Below are 17,994 nucleotides of genomic sequence, written 5' to 3' on the forward strand. Positions count from 1 at the left end.
CTTCATTTCACACAAAGTTTCATTTAGGCATTGTAATTATAACGATCTTTAATTTTTTTTCTTTTCTTTTAAAATAGGAAAAAAAAAAGGATCTCCAAAATACAATTGCTAAGCAGAAGGTACCATTATGAGACGAGCAGCCTTTGAGCTTTCAACTACCATCCATTGTCCTTCTTCTGAAGAGAATAGCCAGTCATGAGCCCGTGTCTGAAATCTAACATTCCGTTACATACTTCAAGCAGAAGAACAAAATGATAATGAGTGCAAAAAAACCCAAGAGCGTACAGGGGTAGTCTACTAAAATCAACAGGTCAAGACAATGATGCATGGTAAGTACAACCAACAAGAAAAATAAATAAAGAAGCATAAGTAGAAAAAACCCAAAGCATTTATCCACTCAAATAAAGTATGGAGGAATGAAGTCTTCAATTCATGAGTCTATCTCCCACCAAATACCACATGAGACAGTGGGATATCATGCTCCAAATCACCACAATTTCTGTTTTTTCTTAACTTACCCAACTAGCTAGATAGGAAGTACACAACTCTTCTTGGCATAACCCACTGAACCCCAAAAAGTGAAAATATTATATTTCACACAGGCAATGTAAAAACAGATGATCAATAGTTTCCCCATCCCTCTTACACATGCAACACCAGTGAAGCACAACTATCAGATCTCTCCACAAATTATCAGTAGTTAAAATCATGTAAATAAGAGCTCATATTAGGTTCTGCTGAATATTGTCACTTTTTACGAAAAAAATTAGGTAAAACAAATTTGGTTCAACTTAACAATGAACATAACCAATTCTGATGTGCCATCTTATGACATGATGCATAAATGGAACTAACAAATATTAAAATTTTTAAAACCTATAATTCTTCATTGGTATTTTGAAGAAATTCAATGGTTTTATTGGAGAGGGAGGTGGGGGCACAACAGGCATAAGAATGACCCCAGCCAATTTCCTTGAACTTGATAACTTATAAGCAATGCTTCTTTTTACTTAGATAAATGAGGATGTCAGCTTCCAATCAAACCATAATTGGACAAACAGATTCTATCCAATTTCAGTAGCACGACAAAAGCAAAAACATAGTAATAAAATAAAATTATGTGTTGCACTATCCCACAAGTGTTTGGATCTAATAGATATGCTAACACAGACCTTAGGCACAATAAAAACCCCACAATGGTACATGAATGAACCAGAATGCTGCCGAGCATCAAGAAGTATGGCTCTATAACTAAAAAGAGAGCCCCCTTGTCCACCCAAAGTAAGCTGGAACCGACGACCTTGGCAAAGCTTTGTGAGATCCCCTTTCGCTCCAAGTTGCAGGTCTTCAAGTGAGTACAATATATGGGAACCATTGGAGTATCCTCTTCGAATTTGGTTCTCATTTTCAAGAGCTTCATTGATTCCGCAAGCCTAAAAACAAATCAATCAGATTCAATTAAAGCTTTAAAAAAAATTAGAATTCCCAATTTTGATTAATTAAGTTTACGCTAACTCCCTACTAACTTGATGTTTAAAAAAGTCTTAACGCAAACCTAAACATGTTGGACTGCTGTTATGTTTCATTGTGTAAAATAATTTTGAGCATATGTCATACATTGCTAATGAAAAAGTTTTATTATCGTCCAGAAAAGAATGCAAGCAAGTTATTGTACCTGAACTCCACTGCAATCAAGAGAATCACTATTGAACAATGCTGTTATCTCGTACAACGTACTAGACATCTCTTTCTCGGCAACTACCATAAATGTTTGAAGGCTAGGCTTTCTGGATGGTTTCTGAGTCTGAGGTATGGCCTCAATAATCATTTTCCACCCGAATCTCAACTTAGAGAAGAGCAAACCTGAAAAGAATGGAATAGGTAAAGCAAGCACCATCTAATATTATATTATTTTAGGGAATAGGTAGGAAGGAAGCAGCAAGTGATAAAGTTTTGGTACGAATGCAATGAATTAATGACTGATTTCCTCAATAGGTGAGTCAATACAGATACATGGGAAAATGGAATAGAGATGTGAACTAAAATAAGAAAGCAAGGTAAAAGAAAACAACAAAGAGTACCTAAAACATGAGACTCAGCCAAGGTAAGGCAAATAAATTTTCCCCCAGATTTCAGAATTCTCATAACCTCAGATAAATATTGAATCCCGAGCTTAGGGCCAAGTTGTGGCTCCATCAAAGCATCGAGTCCACCTTTATCAACAACAGCATCAAAAGTCTCATCCATGAACTGTATTGTCGTGATGTCCATAAGTAAATTTTATATATATATATATAAATAAATCATCAATTTTTAGATCAAAATTATTATTATTATTATTATTAGACAGACCTGCATTGTCGTGATGTCCATAACGCGCCACCGCATTTCAGGGCGTTGACGGACGTTGCGGCGCAACATGTCGGAAATGACAACCTTGGAAAAGTCGATGTTGGTGATGGCCTTCAAGGCGGCATCGTCGTACAGGTGCTCGGAGAGACGAGAGTTGCCACAAGCAGGAACCAGTATCTGCATATTCGGCTGATGTTCACGTTGTTGTTGTTGTTGTTGGAGGTGGGACAATAGTGGGCCTCTGAGCTCGGCCCACTCCGCATACCACTCGAAGGAGTCATCGCTGCCTCGGATACTGAAGAACCTGTCCCAGTTCTCCTTGCTCGTGAAGTCCCCTAGAGTCTCCAAAAGCTCCTCCCCTTGCTTTTTTTTTTCCATCTTGCCCTTTTCACTCTCCCAACTTCACCTACTTCTTCTTCCGGGTTTTCTCTCTAGGGCTTTCGATTCGTTCTGTGAGCTAGTGTTTCGCAACTCTAATTTTTTTCCTTTAATAATTGACGAAAATGAGATCTTTCTGTTCAATTTTTAGCTTTACCCGTGGTATTTTTATTTTATATAGCCTTGTTCAATAAGTTATTTTTAGTTAAATTATTTAAGTGTTGCGGAGATATGTGTAGATTAAAAAAGTATTTCAGAAATATGTGTTATGGTATTTAAAGAAATACTGAAAAGTGTTGTTTAAGCAACAATACTAAACAGGTCTTAGAGCACTTGCAGCAGTGGAACTAAATAGCTATATAGCTATTTTAGTTTCACCAAAACACCAAAAAGAACTACGCAGTGGTAAATCTATATTTTTTTAAATTTCATTCTTCTGCTACAGTGCACATCTATAGATAGATGTGCACTGTTCATGAGAGCTAAAAAAAATTAATTTTTTATTTTGTGTTCACATTATCTTTTTATTGTGGTGTTTTTATTGTAGTGAGATGTTTTATTTTATTGTGATAGATATATTATTTTATTGTGATGTTTATATTATTTTATTGTGTTGAAATCTAAAATAGATTCACTGCTGCAGCATGTGTGTAGGTAAAATAGATATAGTAACTTTTGATGGAGCTAAATTGCTAAATTTTTAGCTCCACTACTGTGGATGCTCTTATGCAGATTATATAACGTGGGAGAGACTTGACAGAGCAGTGGCTAATAATGATTGGTTTTAAATTTTTTCAGGACCAAAAATCCGTTACTTGTATGTTACAACACCATATCATAAAGCTTTGTGGATAGTGCCTGAGGGTATGAAGTGTAGTTCTCAAAAACCTTTTTGGTTTAAGCAAATGTGGATGATGGATCAAGGCTGTAGCAACACAGTAGAAGCTGTTTGGAGGAAAGACGTGGATGAGTCTTGGGATATATACAAAAATCATTACTAAGATTAATAATGCGGTAGAGAGCTTACACATTGGAGTAGGCAGGTTTTTGGTAATGTGAAGCATGAACTTGAGAAGAAAAGAAAACAACTGATCCAGGCAGAAAAAATAGCAATCAATGGGGGTGGGGGGAATTCAAGTCTCATGAAATGGTTGGAAGGTGAAATAAACTTGCTGCTAGATAAGGAAGCTATTATGTGGCAGTAAAGATCAAAAGTTATATGGTTAAAAGATGGAGATAAAAACACCATGTTTTTCCACAGTAAAGCTTCTCAGAGATGACTAAGAAACTACTTTATGATGCTTCCAGCAACTAGTGTACTCATCAACAATAGATAAATAATACCATTGTGAACTTTTATACAAACCTGTTCACCACTAGCAGACCCAAAAATTTTGAGGAAGTAATTGACGTTATTCCTAAAGTGGTAACAGCCAAGATGAATGCAACCCTCACTTTGAAACAAATGGCCTCGTTAAAGGTTCCTAGACCCAATGGTATGCTTCCCTTATTCCATCAAAATTATTGGTCTTTACTTGGCAATGATGTACACAATCTGTTTTGCACTATTTAACTGCAGGTTCTTTACCTGCTGCCCTTGGTCATTCTTTTGTTACTTTAATTCCTAAAGTGAAAAACCCATAATTTGTGTCGTAGTTTAGACTGATCAGCTTGAGTAACATTTTGTACAAAGTTTTTTCTAAAGTCTTGGCTAATGGACTGAAGAAAATAGTGCCTCAGCTTATCTTAGAACACTAAAGTGCATTCCAACCTAATCGCTTGATCTTAGATAATATCATGGTAGCGATTGAAACCCTGCATTACATGAGGAATTATAGTGTTGGTAGGACAGGGTACATGGCCTTAAAGCTGAACATGAGTAAGGCTTATGATGGGTTGAATAGCAATTTATGGAGAAAGTTACGAGGAAGATGGGTTTTGATACAGGTGGGTGAATCTTATGATGAAGTGTATTACCATTGCCTTCTATTCCATTCTAATTAATGGAAAGCCTCATGGAGATATCAAGGCAAGCAGAGGCTTGATACAAGGGGACTCACTCTCCCCATACTTGTTCCTCATGTGTACCGAGGGACTTCATGGTCTCATTAAAAAGGCAGCAAGCAATGGTGATATTAGTGGAGTCTCTTTATGCCGAAATGGACCCAAACTAACACATCTACTTTTTGCAAATAATAGTTTGATTTTTTGCAAGGCTGAAAAAGATGAGTGTTAAAGTTGCTAGATGTTTTGGCGACCTATGAGAGAGCCTTGGGGTAGCAAATACAAAAAGCAAAAACAACACTTTTTTTCAGCAAATCAACCACATCAGATATGCAAGAAGTGATTAAAGAGGCTCTTGGGGTATAGGTGGTTCAACAATATGAAAAGTATTTGGGTTTTTCTTCCTTTGTCGATAGGAGAAAAAAGGAAAGTTTTGCTCATCTAAAGCAATTGATATGGAAGAAATTGCAGGGGTGGGAAGTTTAACTTTTATCATAAGCGAGATGAGAAGTTTTGATCAAAGCAGTTGTAGAAGCTCTCCCTACATATATGACGTCTTGCTTCAAGTTGCCAGTCACTCTATGTCATGAGATTGAAGCTTTGATTCAAAGAATGTTTTTTGGGGACAATGTGGGGATGCTAGGAAGATACATTGGGTGAAGTGGTAGGATATGTGTAAGCCAAAGTCACAAGGTGGAATGGGCTTCAAGGATTTCTCACGATTCAATGATGCACTTTTGGCAAAACACACTTGGAAACTCCTTCATGATCACCAATCTTTATTTTATCTAGTTTTCAAAGCCACATTTTTCTAAATTGTGGTGTGATGGAAGCGAAGGAACCAAGTTGTAATGCCTCAATTTGATTGATTGTGTGATGTGTGTGTGATGAGTCCCATATTAGACATATACTGGGTTGAACTAGGCTTTATTAACAACTACAAAGAGTCTAGCATATGCATCGAAAAGTATCTTAAGGGGTCGTGATATAATTAAAAGAGGTGTTGCAGGGAGGATTGGGAATGGGAATTCAGTTTGTATACGGGGTGATAATTGGCTATTGGGGAAGTGAAACAATAAAATCATCTCACCTGCTCTTGATAGGGAAGACACTGCCATGGTTAACTCCCTAATTAATCAGACCAACCGGGTGTGGAAAGCAGATCTCATTAATTCTTTTTTTTTTTTTTTGAATGGGAAGCTACAATTATAAAAATAAAAAATAAAAAAAATAAAAAAAACATACCATTTTGTCGATCTGTACAAGATGATGTTTTGATTTGGCCATTTAGCCCGGATGGAGAGTACACAATCCAAACCGACTACAAGTTTCTGGAGAATTTGTACCAAGCTAGTAAACCAGGCCCCTCCAACTCCACCAACTTGCAACCATTGTGGAAGAAAATATGGAGTTTGAAAGTCCCTAGGAAATTTTAAAATCTGGTATGGTGTACTTGTAAAAATTTGTTGCCCACTAAGACAGATTTGGTTAAACACCAAATTGTTACAAGTGGGATGTGTGAGATATGCAAGCTCTAACCTGAAGACACTGCTTATGCTTTATATCGCTACCCAAAATGGAAAAATAATCATCTGTGGAATCATGGCACCATTAGACAAAGCATCAATTTTTTAGATATAATGTTTTTTATTTGTACTGAAAACAGGGACCCGGAGCTATTCTCGTCGGTAGTTTAGGCGTTGTGGAATCGACGAAACAACCTATGACTTGGGAAGCCTTCAATCCCAATATACCAACTTTTGAAATGGGCTAGAGACCTAAAGATGGGGTGTCTGCCTTGTCCCATCTCGGCACCAGCAGCTCTAAGACATCCTACATAGTCCCCCACCCCTACATGGATACAAGATCAATTTTGATGGAGCAATTTTTGAAAAAGAAAACGTGGCGGGTTTAGGTGTAGTTATACGCAACCATGAAGTCTTGGTGATGGCCTCACTATTTGAGGTTATTCAGCTACCTCCCACAGTCATTGAGGTGAAAGCATTGGCAGCAGGAAGAGTTGTGGAATTTGCTCTAAAGCTGGGTTTTGATAATATTTTCCTAGAGGGTGATTCAATAATTTTAATCAAGACTTCGAAAAATAGTAGCAGATCTTTGGCGTCTTTTGGACACATCGTCAATGACATTTTTTTTCCTTGCTTCGATCTTCTCATGTTTTATTGTGGCACATGTTCGACAACAATGTAATCAGGTTGCTCATTCACTTGCTAGAAAAGCAATAGTTTCCTTCCCTATGTCTGTCTGGATGAAAGATGTTCCACTAGACCTTTTAACTATTATTTAGGTTGATTTAAATATCCTCCCTTACTATAAGCATATCTGCTTGTTTCTTAAAAATAAAACATTTTTTAATGTAAAAAAATCATTAGGAAAATTATCATTTTATTTTTAAAAAAATGATTAAACTTATTACATAATTTGAGAACTCTAATATAAAAATAATGAAAAAGAAGAATCGAAAGTAGATTTTACTTTTAGAAAATTATTAACCAAAAACCAATTAGTATTTTGGTCTATAATAATAGCAATAATTTTGATGTGCATAGTATAGGTTGGAAATTTTCTCTTGTTATAAAAAATAAAAGGAAAATCATATTTTTTTTTTTAAAAGAAGAAAATTATTAAATACCCTTTTCGGGGGTATTTTTTCAATTTTATTAGTTATAAAGAGGGTTTTTTTTTTTTTTTGCGATTTTAATGTTCTTCAAGGGTATTTTGTAATGTTAGTGGTTTTGAGGAGTATTTTTGTAAATTAGTGTTTTTTCAGAGTATTTTGTAATATAAGTGGTATTTATGGGTATTTTTGCAATTTTATTGGTTTTAAAGGGGTATTTTTGAAATTTTAATGGTTTTCAAGGGTTTTTTTGGTAATATTAAGGGGTTTAAGGGTTATTTTGTAATATTAGTGGTTTTAGGGGTATTTTTGCAATTTTATTATTTTTGAAGGGGTAGTTTTGCATTTTTATTGGTTTTCAAGGGAATTTTTGTAATTTTATTAGTTTTCAAGGGTATTTTCCCAATCACCAATCTCTAGGGGTATTTTTGCAATATTAGGTTATGTTTGGAAATCGTTTTTGTTTTCTATTTTCAAAATATTGTTTTTGGGAATATAAAGAAAAAAACAATTTTCTTATATTTTTGAAATCAAAAACACGTTTGGTTAATTGAAATTAAAAAGATGGTTAATTGAAATTAATGAAGAAAAAAAAAAGAAAATACTAAAATATGTTGTTACTAAGATTTGAACTCTAATGCTAACTCATTAAATGAGACAGATTCATTAAATTAAATGTGTGTTTTCATTGACTTTTGAAAATTAGAAACTGAAAACAGTCTTTTGCATGTTTTCAGTTTCCTTCACAAATTGAGTTTTGAGAACAATTTTTGTTTTTTGTCCATTTTGGGTTGCCAAACAAGTTTTTTAATCTAAATAATAGAAATATAAGTGGTTTTTGGAAATAGCAAATACGGGGAAAAAATAGTTACCAAACATACCCTTAGTGATTTTAAAGAGTATTTTGTAATATTAGTGGTTATAGGGATATTTTTGTAATATTAGCGGTTTTTAGGGGTAATTTTTATAATATAAGTGGTTTTCAGGGGTATTTTTCCAATTTTATTATTTATAAAGGGGCTTTCTTGCAATTATAATGGTTTTCAAGGGTGTTTGTAATATTAATTGTTTTGAGGGGTATTTTTGTAAATTAGTAGTTTTTTCGGGTGTTTTCTAATATTAGTGGTATTTTGGGGTATTTTTGCAATTTTATTGGTTTTAAAGGGGTATTTTCACAATTTTAATCGTTTTCAAAAGTATTTTTTGTAATATTAATGATTTAAAGGGGTATTTTTGCAATATTAGTGGTTTTTAGGGGTACTTTTGTAATATTAGTGCTTTAAGGTGTACTTTTGTACTATAAGTGGTTTTCAGGTGTATGTTTGAAATTTTAATAGTTTTAAAGGTATCTTTTTGCAATTTTATTAGTTTTCAAAGGTATTTTTGTAATATTAGTGGTTAAAAGGGGTATTTTTGCAATATTAGTGGCTTCAGGGGTATTCTTATAATATACTTGGTTCTAACTAATATTTTTGTAATATTAGTTATTTTAGGGGTATTATGGGCTTTCAATGTTATATTTGTAATATTAGTGGTTTTGAGGGGTATTTTTGCAATATGGGTGTTTTTTAGTGGTTCTTTTTAATATTAATGATTTTAAGGATTATTATTGTAATATTAGTGGTTTTCAAGGATATTTTTAAAAATTTATTGGTTTTAAAAGTGTATTTTTGCAATTTTATTTATTTTCAAGGGTCTTTTGTAATATTAGTGGTTTTGAGGGATATTTTTGCAATACTAGTGCTTTTAGAGATATTTTTGTAATATTAGTGGTTTTAAGGGGTATGTTTGTACTAAAAGTGGGTTTCAATGGTATATTTGAAATTTTAATAATTTTGTTGTATTTTTGCAATTTTAATGGTTTTTAGGGGTATTTCTGTAATATAGGTGGCTAAGAGGGGCATTTTTGCAATATTAGTAGTTTCAGGAGTATTTTTGTAATATAATTGGTTCTAATGGGTATTTTTGTAATATTAGTTGTTTTCAAGGGTATTTTTGCAATTTTGGTGACTTCTAGAGGGTATTTTTGCAATTTTATTGGTTTTAAAGGGGTATTTTTCTAAATTAGTGGTTTTCAGAGTTATTTTTGCAATTTTAGTGGTTTTAAAGGGATATATTGCAATAACAGTGGTTTTCATGGGTTTTTTTTGGTAATAATATTGGTTTTAAGGAGGTATTTTTGTAACATTAGCTATTTTTAGGTTTTTTTTTGCAATTTTATTGGCCTTAAGGGGTAGTTTTGTAATTTTATCATTTTTAGGGGGTACTTTTGCAATTTTATTGGTTTTTAAGGGTATTTTTGCACTTTTAGTGACTTCTAGGGGTCTTTTTGCAATTTTAGTGGTTTTAAAGGGGTATTTTTGAAAATTTGTTTGTTTTTAGGTGTATTTCTCTAAAATTAGAGGTTTTGAGGTGTATTTTTTTCAATATTAGTGGTTTTCAATTGTATATTTAAATTATAGACACTCAAATTCGCACCCATAATTTAACCTTGGAAGATAACCAAAATAATCATTCTAAGTACCCACAAATCATAATTGCATTTCATTCATTAAATCATTCATCACATAACATAAAAATGATCTTGAGATTCTAACAATCGCGACGATTTTCCCGGCTCCTAAATAGAACCGTCAGATTGAAAAAAATTACAAGATCAAGTTTTCATGGTCTGCATGCATTCATTTGGGTGGAACTGATTACATGTGATTAATTGAAATTAATTTTGATTGGTTAATAATTAAAATTAATTAGATAAATTTATGTAATTGGTTGTTGATTTTGATTAAAAATAAGTTTGGTTGCATTGGAATAAAATGAATAATCTGATAATATTGGAATTGAGTTGATAATTAGGTTTCAGATAATTATTTTTAAGAATTTAATTATCAAGTTAAAATGGATTTTACTAGGAATACAAGTCCAAAAAACATCAAGTACAATTCCCAACTTAGAAAAATGCCCTAAAAAGAGTCCAAAACATACAAGAAGACGAAACTGGGCGAAGTACTAGCACTTATGAAGTGCCGATTGGCACAAATTTTGAATTGGGCCCTGATGCATTTGGTTCGGGTTTAGACCCATCAAATTCAATTTTTTAGGGATAAAACCTAACCCAATTCGTGTCTGCTGATTTTCTAAGCAACTCTAGCTTATTTTTTAAGTAGATACACTTCTATAAATAGAGAGAAAACCTATAATTCAGCACCCCTGGCCCTTTAACATTGAAGAAACTCTAGAAGTTTGACATAAAGATTTTCTATCCTATTAAGTGATAATTCTTTAGGACTCAAAAGAGATTTGCTCTCCTTGACTCTAAAGCAATTCCCCCTGTAGAATTTGTTCATGAATTGATGTAGTTATCACTTTTAATTATTTACTAGTCGCTATCTCATGCGATACACGAGAAAGCTATTGTGTATAAAAATGTAAACTATTTTTTTCTCTTTCTCTTTGATTGTACATTAGGATTGCAGTCTTATAGTTTCTTATCCTAGATATGAAATATTAATCTTGATATGAAACATCAAATTGCATCATAAAAAATAGAAATCAAACTTAAGTTTAAAATAAAATGAAGAATTAAATCTTTAACATCCTCAACTATCCATAAAATGTATGAAACACAAATTTCAAGAACTACTTAATCAATATTTCAAATAAATTGAAAGACAACTTTAAAGTGTTTTTTGTATCTTCTTTCTTTGTTGCTTCGTGGTGGTTTTTGGTATCAATGCCTCACACTTGAACACACTTATGTATAAATGTGCAGAACTTGCCAACCTGTGCAGAACTTTTTTTTTTTTTTTTGTTTGAGAAGGAACCTGTGCAGATTCTGATTCAGAAGATATGAATATCAATTACTTCGGTGCATATGACAAAATGATACTTGTCCACTGCTTTAAACCAATAGTATAAAATATATTTTCTACAACCAAAACTAAAAGGGAAAACCATGAACTACTGCATAAACTAAAAGATAGTACCAAGATTTTCACTTTATGGGTGTTAAAAGCCAATCCTATCAGGTCTTATATGCATGGACTCTAATCAGCCATGCTTTTATCAAGCAGCTATGAACTTTGCAGGCCCAAGGGTAGGCTTTATTGTATGACCCTTGTTGCTCCAGGTGTTTACTTTTTCTTGTAAGGTTTTCTGCATGTTATAATTCAATCCAATCAATGGTCAATTGAAGCCATTCTGGTCTGGTCATATCTAACTGCCATTGTAGTATATCTCTCTCATTTCACATAAGGGTGGACTGTATGTACAAGGATCTAGCTCATTATTATGTGAGAACTTGAGAGGAGGAGGATATAGCATATGTATAAATAAAACTATATAGCAAAAACATATATTACAAATTAACAGTTATATTATCTATTGATGAGGGTAATCTCTATCTTCACTTTGTGATCATGATGAAGATGCAACAACCAACAACCTATTATATGATATAACACATCAAGGGAAAGAATCAATAAATCAACCAAAGAATTAAACATACTAGTGACACAAATACTAAAGTGTTTGACTACCTTAAAACATGTGGCTCAAGTCACAACAAACCTTGAAATGTAATTTGATGGGAATGAAAACCCAAACACTATGACAACATTTCAGTGCTAGTTTTTGATTGATATCATTTTGTATTCTAATAAAACATTGAAGAAACACAATGAAACTTGGAATATTGACAATTTGAAGTTTCAGTAGCTTTTTTAAGATTAAGTTGCTTTTCTTACTAAGTCTGAATTATCAAATAGCTTACTTACTGTCCTAGCACTAGAAAAAGAAAAAAAAGAAAAAAAAGAAGGATACTCATTTCATATTGTCAGACTGTTCCTGTTACTGTTCCTATTCCTAACAGTTGGTGGAGCCGCTCCTTTTCTTTCTTTCCACTACTTTTCAAACTTGTCTTCTAGTTGATGAGAGAGATCCTTACTAGCTGAATTAATTGTGTTGTAAAGACGCCAACAACTTTTTCATTCAAAATATGTAATTGAGACACCCCTAAGTTGGTACTTATATGAAATTGATACAGAATGTTTAGAAACAGTTGTCGTGACGCATGATATGCAATGCCAGTTATGTAATGCTGAAAATGGAGTATTACAAAACCAATGATAAAAAAGAATTCCAACTAAATAGTTGAACTTTTTCTTTTTCCTGATAAGTCTTCATAGTTGACAGCCATAGCAAATTCATGTTCATTTGTAAGTGAATTTAATATCAAGGTCTGAATTGTAATTTGTGAGCTTGATTGAATAATTTAAAAATGAAAAATAAATTGAATATAAATTCAGTAAAGAAAACATTTTTTTACTGAATTAAGTATAGCACATGTAAGAAAACTTTTTTTTTCACATTAAATTCAGTAAAGAAAATTGAGTATAGCACATACACAGCAAACTGAATTAGTGAAAAAACCTTCAACTGATCCAAGTTCAATCAAACATAAACTCTTACCAATTTATATAAAATAAAAATCAGACATAGTAACTTCATTTTTTTTGCTTAGCATCAAGACAAAAAAAAAAAAATTACTATTAAATTCCCCCATTACTATCATAGTATCATCATAAGAGAATTAGACCAAATGTTATAAAAGGATAACATGAGTAAGACCTAGTATGCTGAAGGAATTGAGTTTTATAAAAAATTTGTGAAAAAAAATCGGTTAGAAAATTATGAATATTAACCTACACCCATTATAGATCAACTTAGTATCATATAAATTAAGTATCAACACATAGTGAACAAGAGAAGGGCAAAATAATTCATACTTTTTGGCCAATCTGCTAGTGTCGGGTCCTCCCAAGCTTGGCCAGCAGCTTTGCGAGGAACTACTTTCTTCTTGGTTTCTGCTTTGTGCTCAATCTCACTGCTTGCAAGGGTAGCCTTCACACTCTCAAGTGCTTCTAATGTAATCGTTTGTGCATCCCTTTGAAACAATTGTTGTTTTTTTTTTTTTGATAAGTAAGAATGATATATATACGAAGGTTACTCTATGCCTGAAAAACACAAAGCAACCCAGAAATACAAGAAAAAGAAAACAAAGAGAAACAAGAGAGAAAACCAAACAACAGAGAAATTACAAAAAGAGAAGGGAACAAAGAAAAGAAGGGAGGGAATCACTAGACGTGAGTCCCCACGCCCGAGACCAATCAAATAGAGTTCCACAAAAAGAAGCAAGCAACTGATCCCTAGAGCTATCCAAATCCTCAAAAGTCCTCCGGTTCCGCTCCTTCCTGTTCAAATACGACACTTTTAATTATAAAAATATAATATTTATTTACAAAGTAAAGACAAAACAAAGATTAGAATTCATTTAATTTGATTTTGGGGAGCGGGTTTGTCTGTGGGTCTTTGTTTTGGAAGAAGGAGAAAGGGAATGGTGGAGGAAGGTGAAGGGGTTTGCATTTTGTCTCTCAAAAGTGGAGATCGGTGGTTTGGGGAGCAGGTTTAGCCGTGAGTCTTTGTTTAGGAGGTAAAAAAAAATCTATGACAATTAACAATATCAAAATTATATATATATATATATATATATATATATATATATATATCAAACAGAATGACAACCATTGTAGAGTTCCAAACCCAAAGATTTATCTAAGTTTGTGCACAAACTCAATTATACAGATACACAGCTAAAACTACAAATACAAAACAGAGTCAATAGACTTAGGAAAACCCCCAAGTTTGAGATAACCAAGAAACTTAAATATGCAATCACAGTCCAATTTCAAATTCTTTCTAGAAACATATTACCAATAAATATGCAAGAAACAATACAGAATAAAGGAAAGGTAAATACCTGACTGTTCATGTAACCTCTCCTTAATCATGTTTAGCTACAAACATGAAAAAAAAAAAAATGCAAGCACCTGCAACAAAAGTGAAATAAAATAGAATACCATAGAAAAATCTTAGTAGAAATAACTATTAGGATATGTTGTAATCAGAACATATGTAGAAATAACTATTAAGAATTTACAAAACATTAATAAATTAGTAAAACTACTAGGATATGTTTTAAACCTTGTAAATAGATACATTTGTAGACAACATATCCTTCCTTAACGTAATTTCCTTCCTTGGGTATCCACCAAGCATAACGGCAATATTGACATCTTTACACACTAAACAATGTTTGTGGTAGCAACCACACCTATTGAACCATATTCATGACATGAGTTAAGAAACTTGAGGGAAGAGAATAATTCTACCTACTTAGAATTAGCTCCCAAGATAAGGGACATACCTTTCAAAAGAGGAAAGGCAGCAACAATCATTTCCATTCTTATCCCATTCAAGGATTCAGCTGCCTATTCAATATCAAGCAAGTGAGAGTCACAGGCTGATCAGGACCCAGCATGATTCCCCTTGCAATCATAGGAACAATGGCAAACCTATTTGCCCTATTGAACAAAATCAAAATTTTGAGCTACAGATACAAAAACTATATATTATCATGTCTAGAAGAAAGAATTGCCAACCTATACAATTGAAAATCATCTACACCTGTTCCTTAACATAATTACTGACATGCAACAACAGTCATATTGTTGTAAATCAAGCTTTTCTTTCAATTTTCATTCTTTCCAACCATTTGGTTAAAGGAAGTACAATGCATGTATTAAAAGATTGGTTATGAGGTTAAAAGATTCCATGAACAAAAAATGCATGTATTTAAAACTATTACTGCCAACACTAACAAAGAACAAACACCTGATAGTATAGCTCTCCTAAGCATTCTATCAAACACTTGTTAGGAATCTCAAACAACTATAGTAACCAACCACAACCTTCAAAACAAAAATAAAATTCCCACAAAAACACAAGTATTTCAGTCATGTAGCAATATGCAACAATACCCAAAAAAAGAAATTTTAATTTTTGGGGTTATACCATCCTCCTTTCCTCTCATCCTAATAATTCCAATTCTCCAACACTACCAACCATGAACGATTAAATAAATTAAAAAAAAAATCTCAAGAAAAACCCAAAACCTACTTCAGAGGCTGCGTTAGAGTTTGTGGATTGCTCATAGCTTCCTCGACGACACCGACGGCATCTGAGTTAAAAATCAGATTTGAAATTATTTCTTTAAAAATCATTCTTTTTCATATACAAAATCAGATCTGAAATTCTTTCTTTAAAAATTATTCTTTTTCATATGTAAAAATCAGATCTGAAATTATTTCTATAAGAATCATTCTTTTTCATATATAAAAATCATATCTGAAATTTCGTCATTAAAATTCATGCTCTTTACATATAAAAATCAGATCTGAAATTTTCTCTTTAAAAATCGTTTTCTGTCATATTCAAAATCAGATTTGAAGTTTTCTCATTAAAAAATCTAGTCTTTCACATATCTAAATTAAATTTCAATTTTTCTCCTTAAAATTCATTTAAATCCAGATTTCCATTTTGTTAATAAAACTCTTTTTTTTTTTTTAATTAATATCAGGTTTGCATAATTTTTTCTACCCAAAACATTATTTTCACATTAAAAAAAATCAGATTTGATTCTTTACATAGAGAAATGTATAGATCTGAGGTCTTTGAATAACATTTAGCCATGGATCTAGATAGACTAACATAACATGTTGCATTTCATAATTTGTTGCATATCACTGGCCATGGGTACTTTATAATCATTTAGAGTCTAGAAGACTAGACTCTGTCCAGGCAGAATAGGTGCCTAATACTTTCTCATTCTGTAAGCTAGCCCTCGAATCATAGGTTTTGGTTTGTAAAGTAATCTTTATTTTGGTAGATTATATTTAGGACCAAAGCTTTGTAATTTTTACATAGATTGTATTTAGAACCAAAGCCTTGTAATGTTCTTTTACCAAATTGTATTTGCATGTTCAATCAATGAAACTTGAAGTGAAGTTATTCAGATATGTATTTTGTATCTTGTAGTTTTTCTTATTTTTTGTAATATAAAAAATAAGTGGCGACTACACATAACCCCAAAAGGAGAGGTGTCAATGCCTATGCCTCCCTTTTTTTGAGAGCTAGTCTTCAGTTTCTCACAATGGCGACTCCACTAGGGATGTCGAGGGTTAAGCTTCATATTAGACTTTAAATGATCAGTTAAATACCCTTGTGTTTGTATGATATTCTTTGCTTGTATAATATTTTTTTATGTTTGTATTATATTGTATAAAATGTTGTATGAGATGCCATGTTATTTGTTTATAGCTTTTTTTTTTAAAACTATCATTGAAGCATGCCATGAAACAACAATTATGCATGAACCCATCTTAAAATCTAGTGGTAATAACCATGGATCACCAGTCTTCTTTAGATTCGGGTACCTAGTGGTGAACCCACCAACTCATAGCCCAAAGTCACTTGATCATTTCTTGTTGACTGTAAAGGATAAATCATGTCGTTTGGACCAACTCAATGTTCATTACATTGCAAGTTGTGAGGTGTAATGTTCTAGTTTTGGGAAATAATAAAACAACAAACCCACTTTACAATGTAATGACTTAGAACTTATCCTTAGGTCGGTCCAAATAAATGATGCATTGTATCCTGTGTGTGTTTGTCTTGATTGCTTGAATGATTGATATAGATGGGGACGTAGCCTTGATTGAGCCAACCTACCTTTTCTTAGGGGAGAATCTAGTTAAGATCAGAGGGAAGACTTGAAAGAGAGCAGAAGAGCGACAACCAAGCAAGTTCTAGTTCAAGGTCTATTACAATACTGAAACCACTATGCCTAGAAGGAATTCCACAGCTCTAGCACCACAATCCAGTGTTTGATTCACAAAACAACCTAAACGACAAAAGATCAGAAGACTCTATCACTATGGCAGAAGGAGATGAGCATCAGAATGCTGAGGAACATTTAAGCACCCAAGTGCTACTGAATACAATGGTAGCTAGTCAAATCCAACTAAGGGAAAATATGAATCTCATGGTGCAACAATTCCAAAATATGAAGAATGGCCAAGAAGGAGACAAGACTGATCAAGCTTCCCCCATCACAGACCATGAAAAGAGGATTAATGAGAAGATGAACAAGATGGAAGAAATGATCAAGAGGTCAAGGAGGCTAGATGATCTTATAGACTATCAATCACTTTCTATCTTTCCATATGTAAGGCTACCTCCTAAGTTCAAGATGTTAGTTTTGAAAAAATTTGATGGCACTGGCTGCCCTAAGTCCCACCTGAAGATGTATATAAGGGCCATGCAGCCCTTGGGAACTACTGAAGAGATGTTAGCCCAGATGTTCCAGAATATTTTGATAGGAGCCGCCTTTGGATGGTTCCTTAATGTGGAAGATACTAGAACTCGGAATTGGGAGGATATATGTAGGGAGTTCTATAATCAATACAAGTACAACATAAATGTAGATGTGACGAGAAGAGACTTTGAGACTACTAAGAAAGAGCCTAAGGAGTCATTCTTAGCCTACATAAATAAATGGAGGTCTAAAGCTGCCCAGATGATGAATAGACCTAATGAAGAGGAACAATTGACAATGGTTGTAAAAAATTTGTTGCCTGTATATCATAAATACTTGCTTGCTCAATATTTTCCAATTTTAAGGCCATGATAGCGGCTGGTACTCAAATTGAAGATGCTATACATAATGA

At 33.0% G+C, this 17,994-nt stretch overlaps 1 protein-coding gene across 1 annotated transcript in view; it reads right to left on the minus strand.

Moving 5' to 3' along the window:
* Positions 1–2,850, minus strand: part of LOC142624463 (uncharacterized) — a 36,656-nt gene extending 33,806 nt beyond the window's left edge. Inside the window, exons 1-5 of the mRNA XM_075798031.1 lie at positions 2,353–2,850; positions 2,082–2,250; positions 1,676–1,863; positions 1,173–1,433; positions 124–207 (exon numbers count right to left, since the gene is read on the minus strand). Coding sequence (XP_075654146.1) covers positions 124–207; positions 1,173–1,433; positions 1,676–1,863; positions 2,082–2,250; positions 2,353–2,730 — 1,080 coding nt within the window. The 5' untranslated portion in view covers positions 2,731–2,850. The remainder of the gene's footprint in view (positions 1–123; positions 208–1,172; positions 1,434–1,675; positions 1,864–2,081; positions 2,251–2,352) is intronic.
* Between the last annotated feature and the right edge of the window lie 15,144 nt (positions 2,851–17,994).

The sequence above is a fragment of the Castanea sativa genome, chromosome 2 (assembly GCF_040712315.1).
Source record: "Castanea sativa cultivar Marrone di Chiusa Pesio chromosome 2, ASM4071231v1".
Taxonomy (NCBI): Eukaryota; Viridiplantae; Streptophyta; class Magnoliopsida; order Fagales; family Fagaceae; genus Castanea; species Castanea sativa.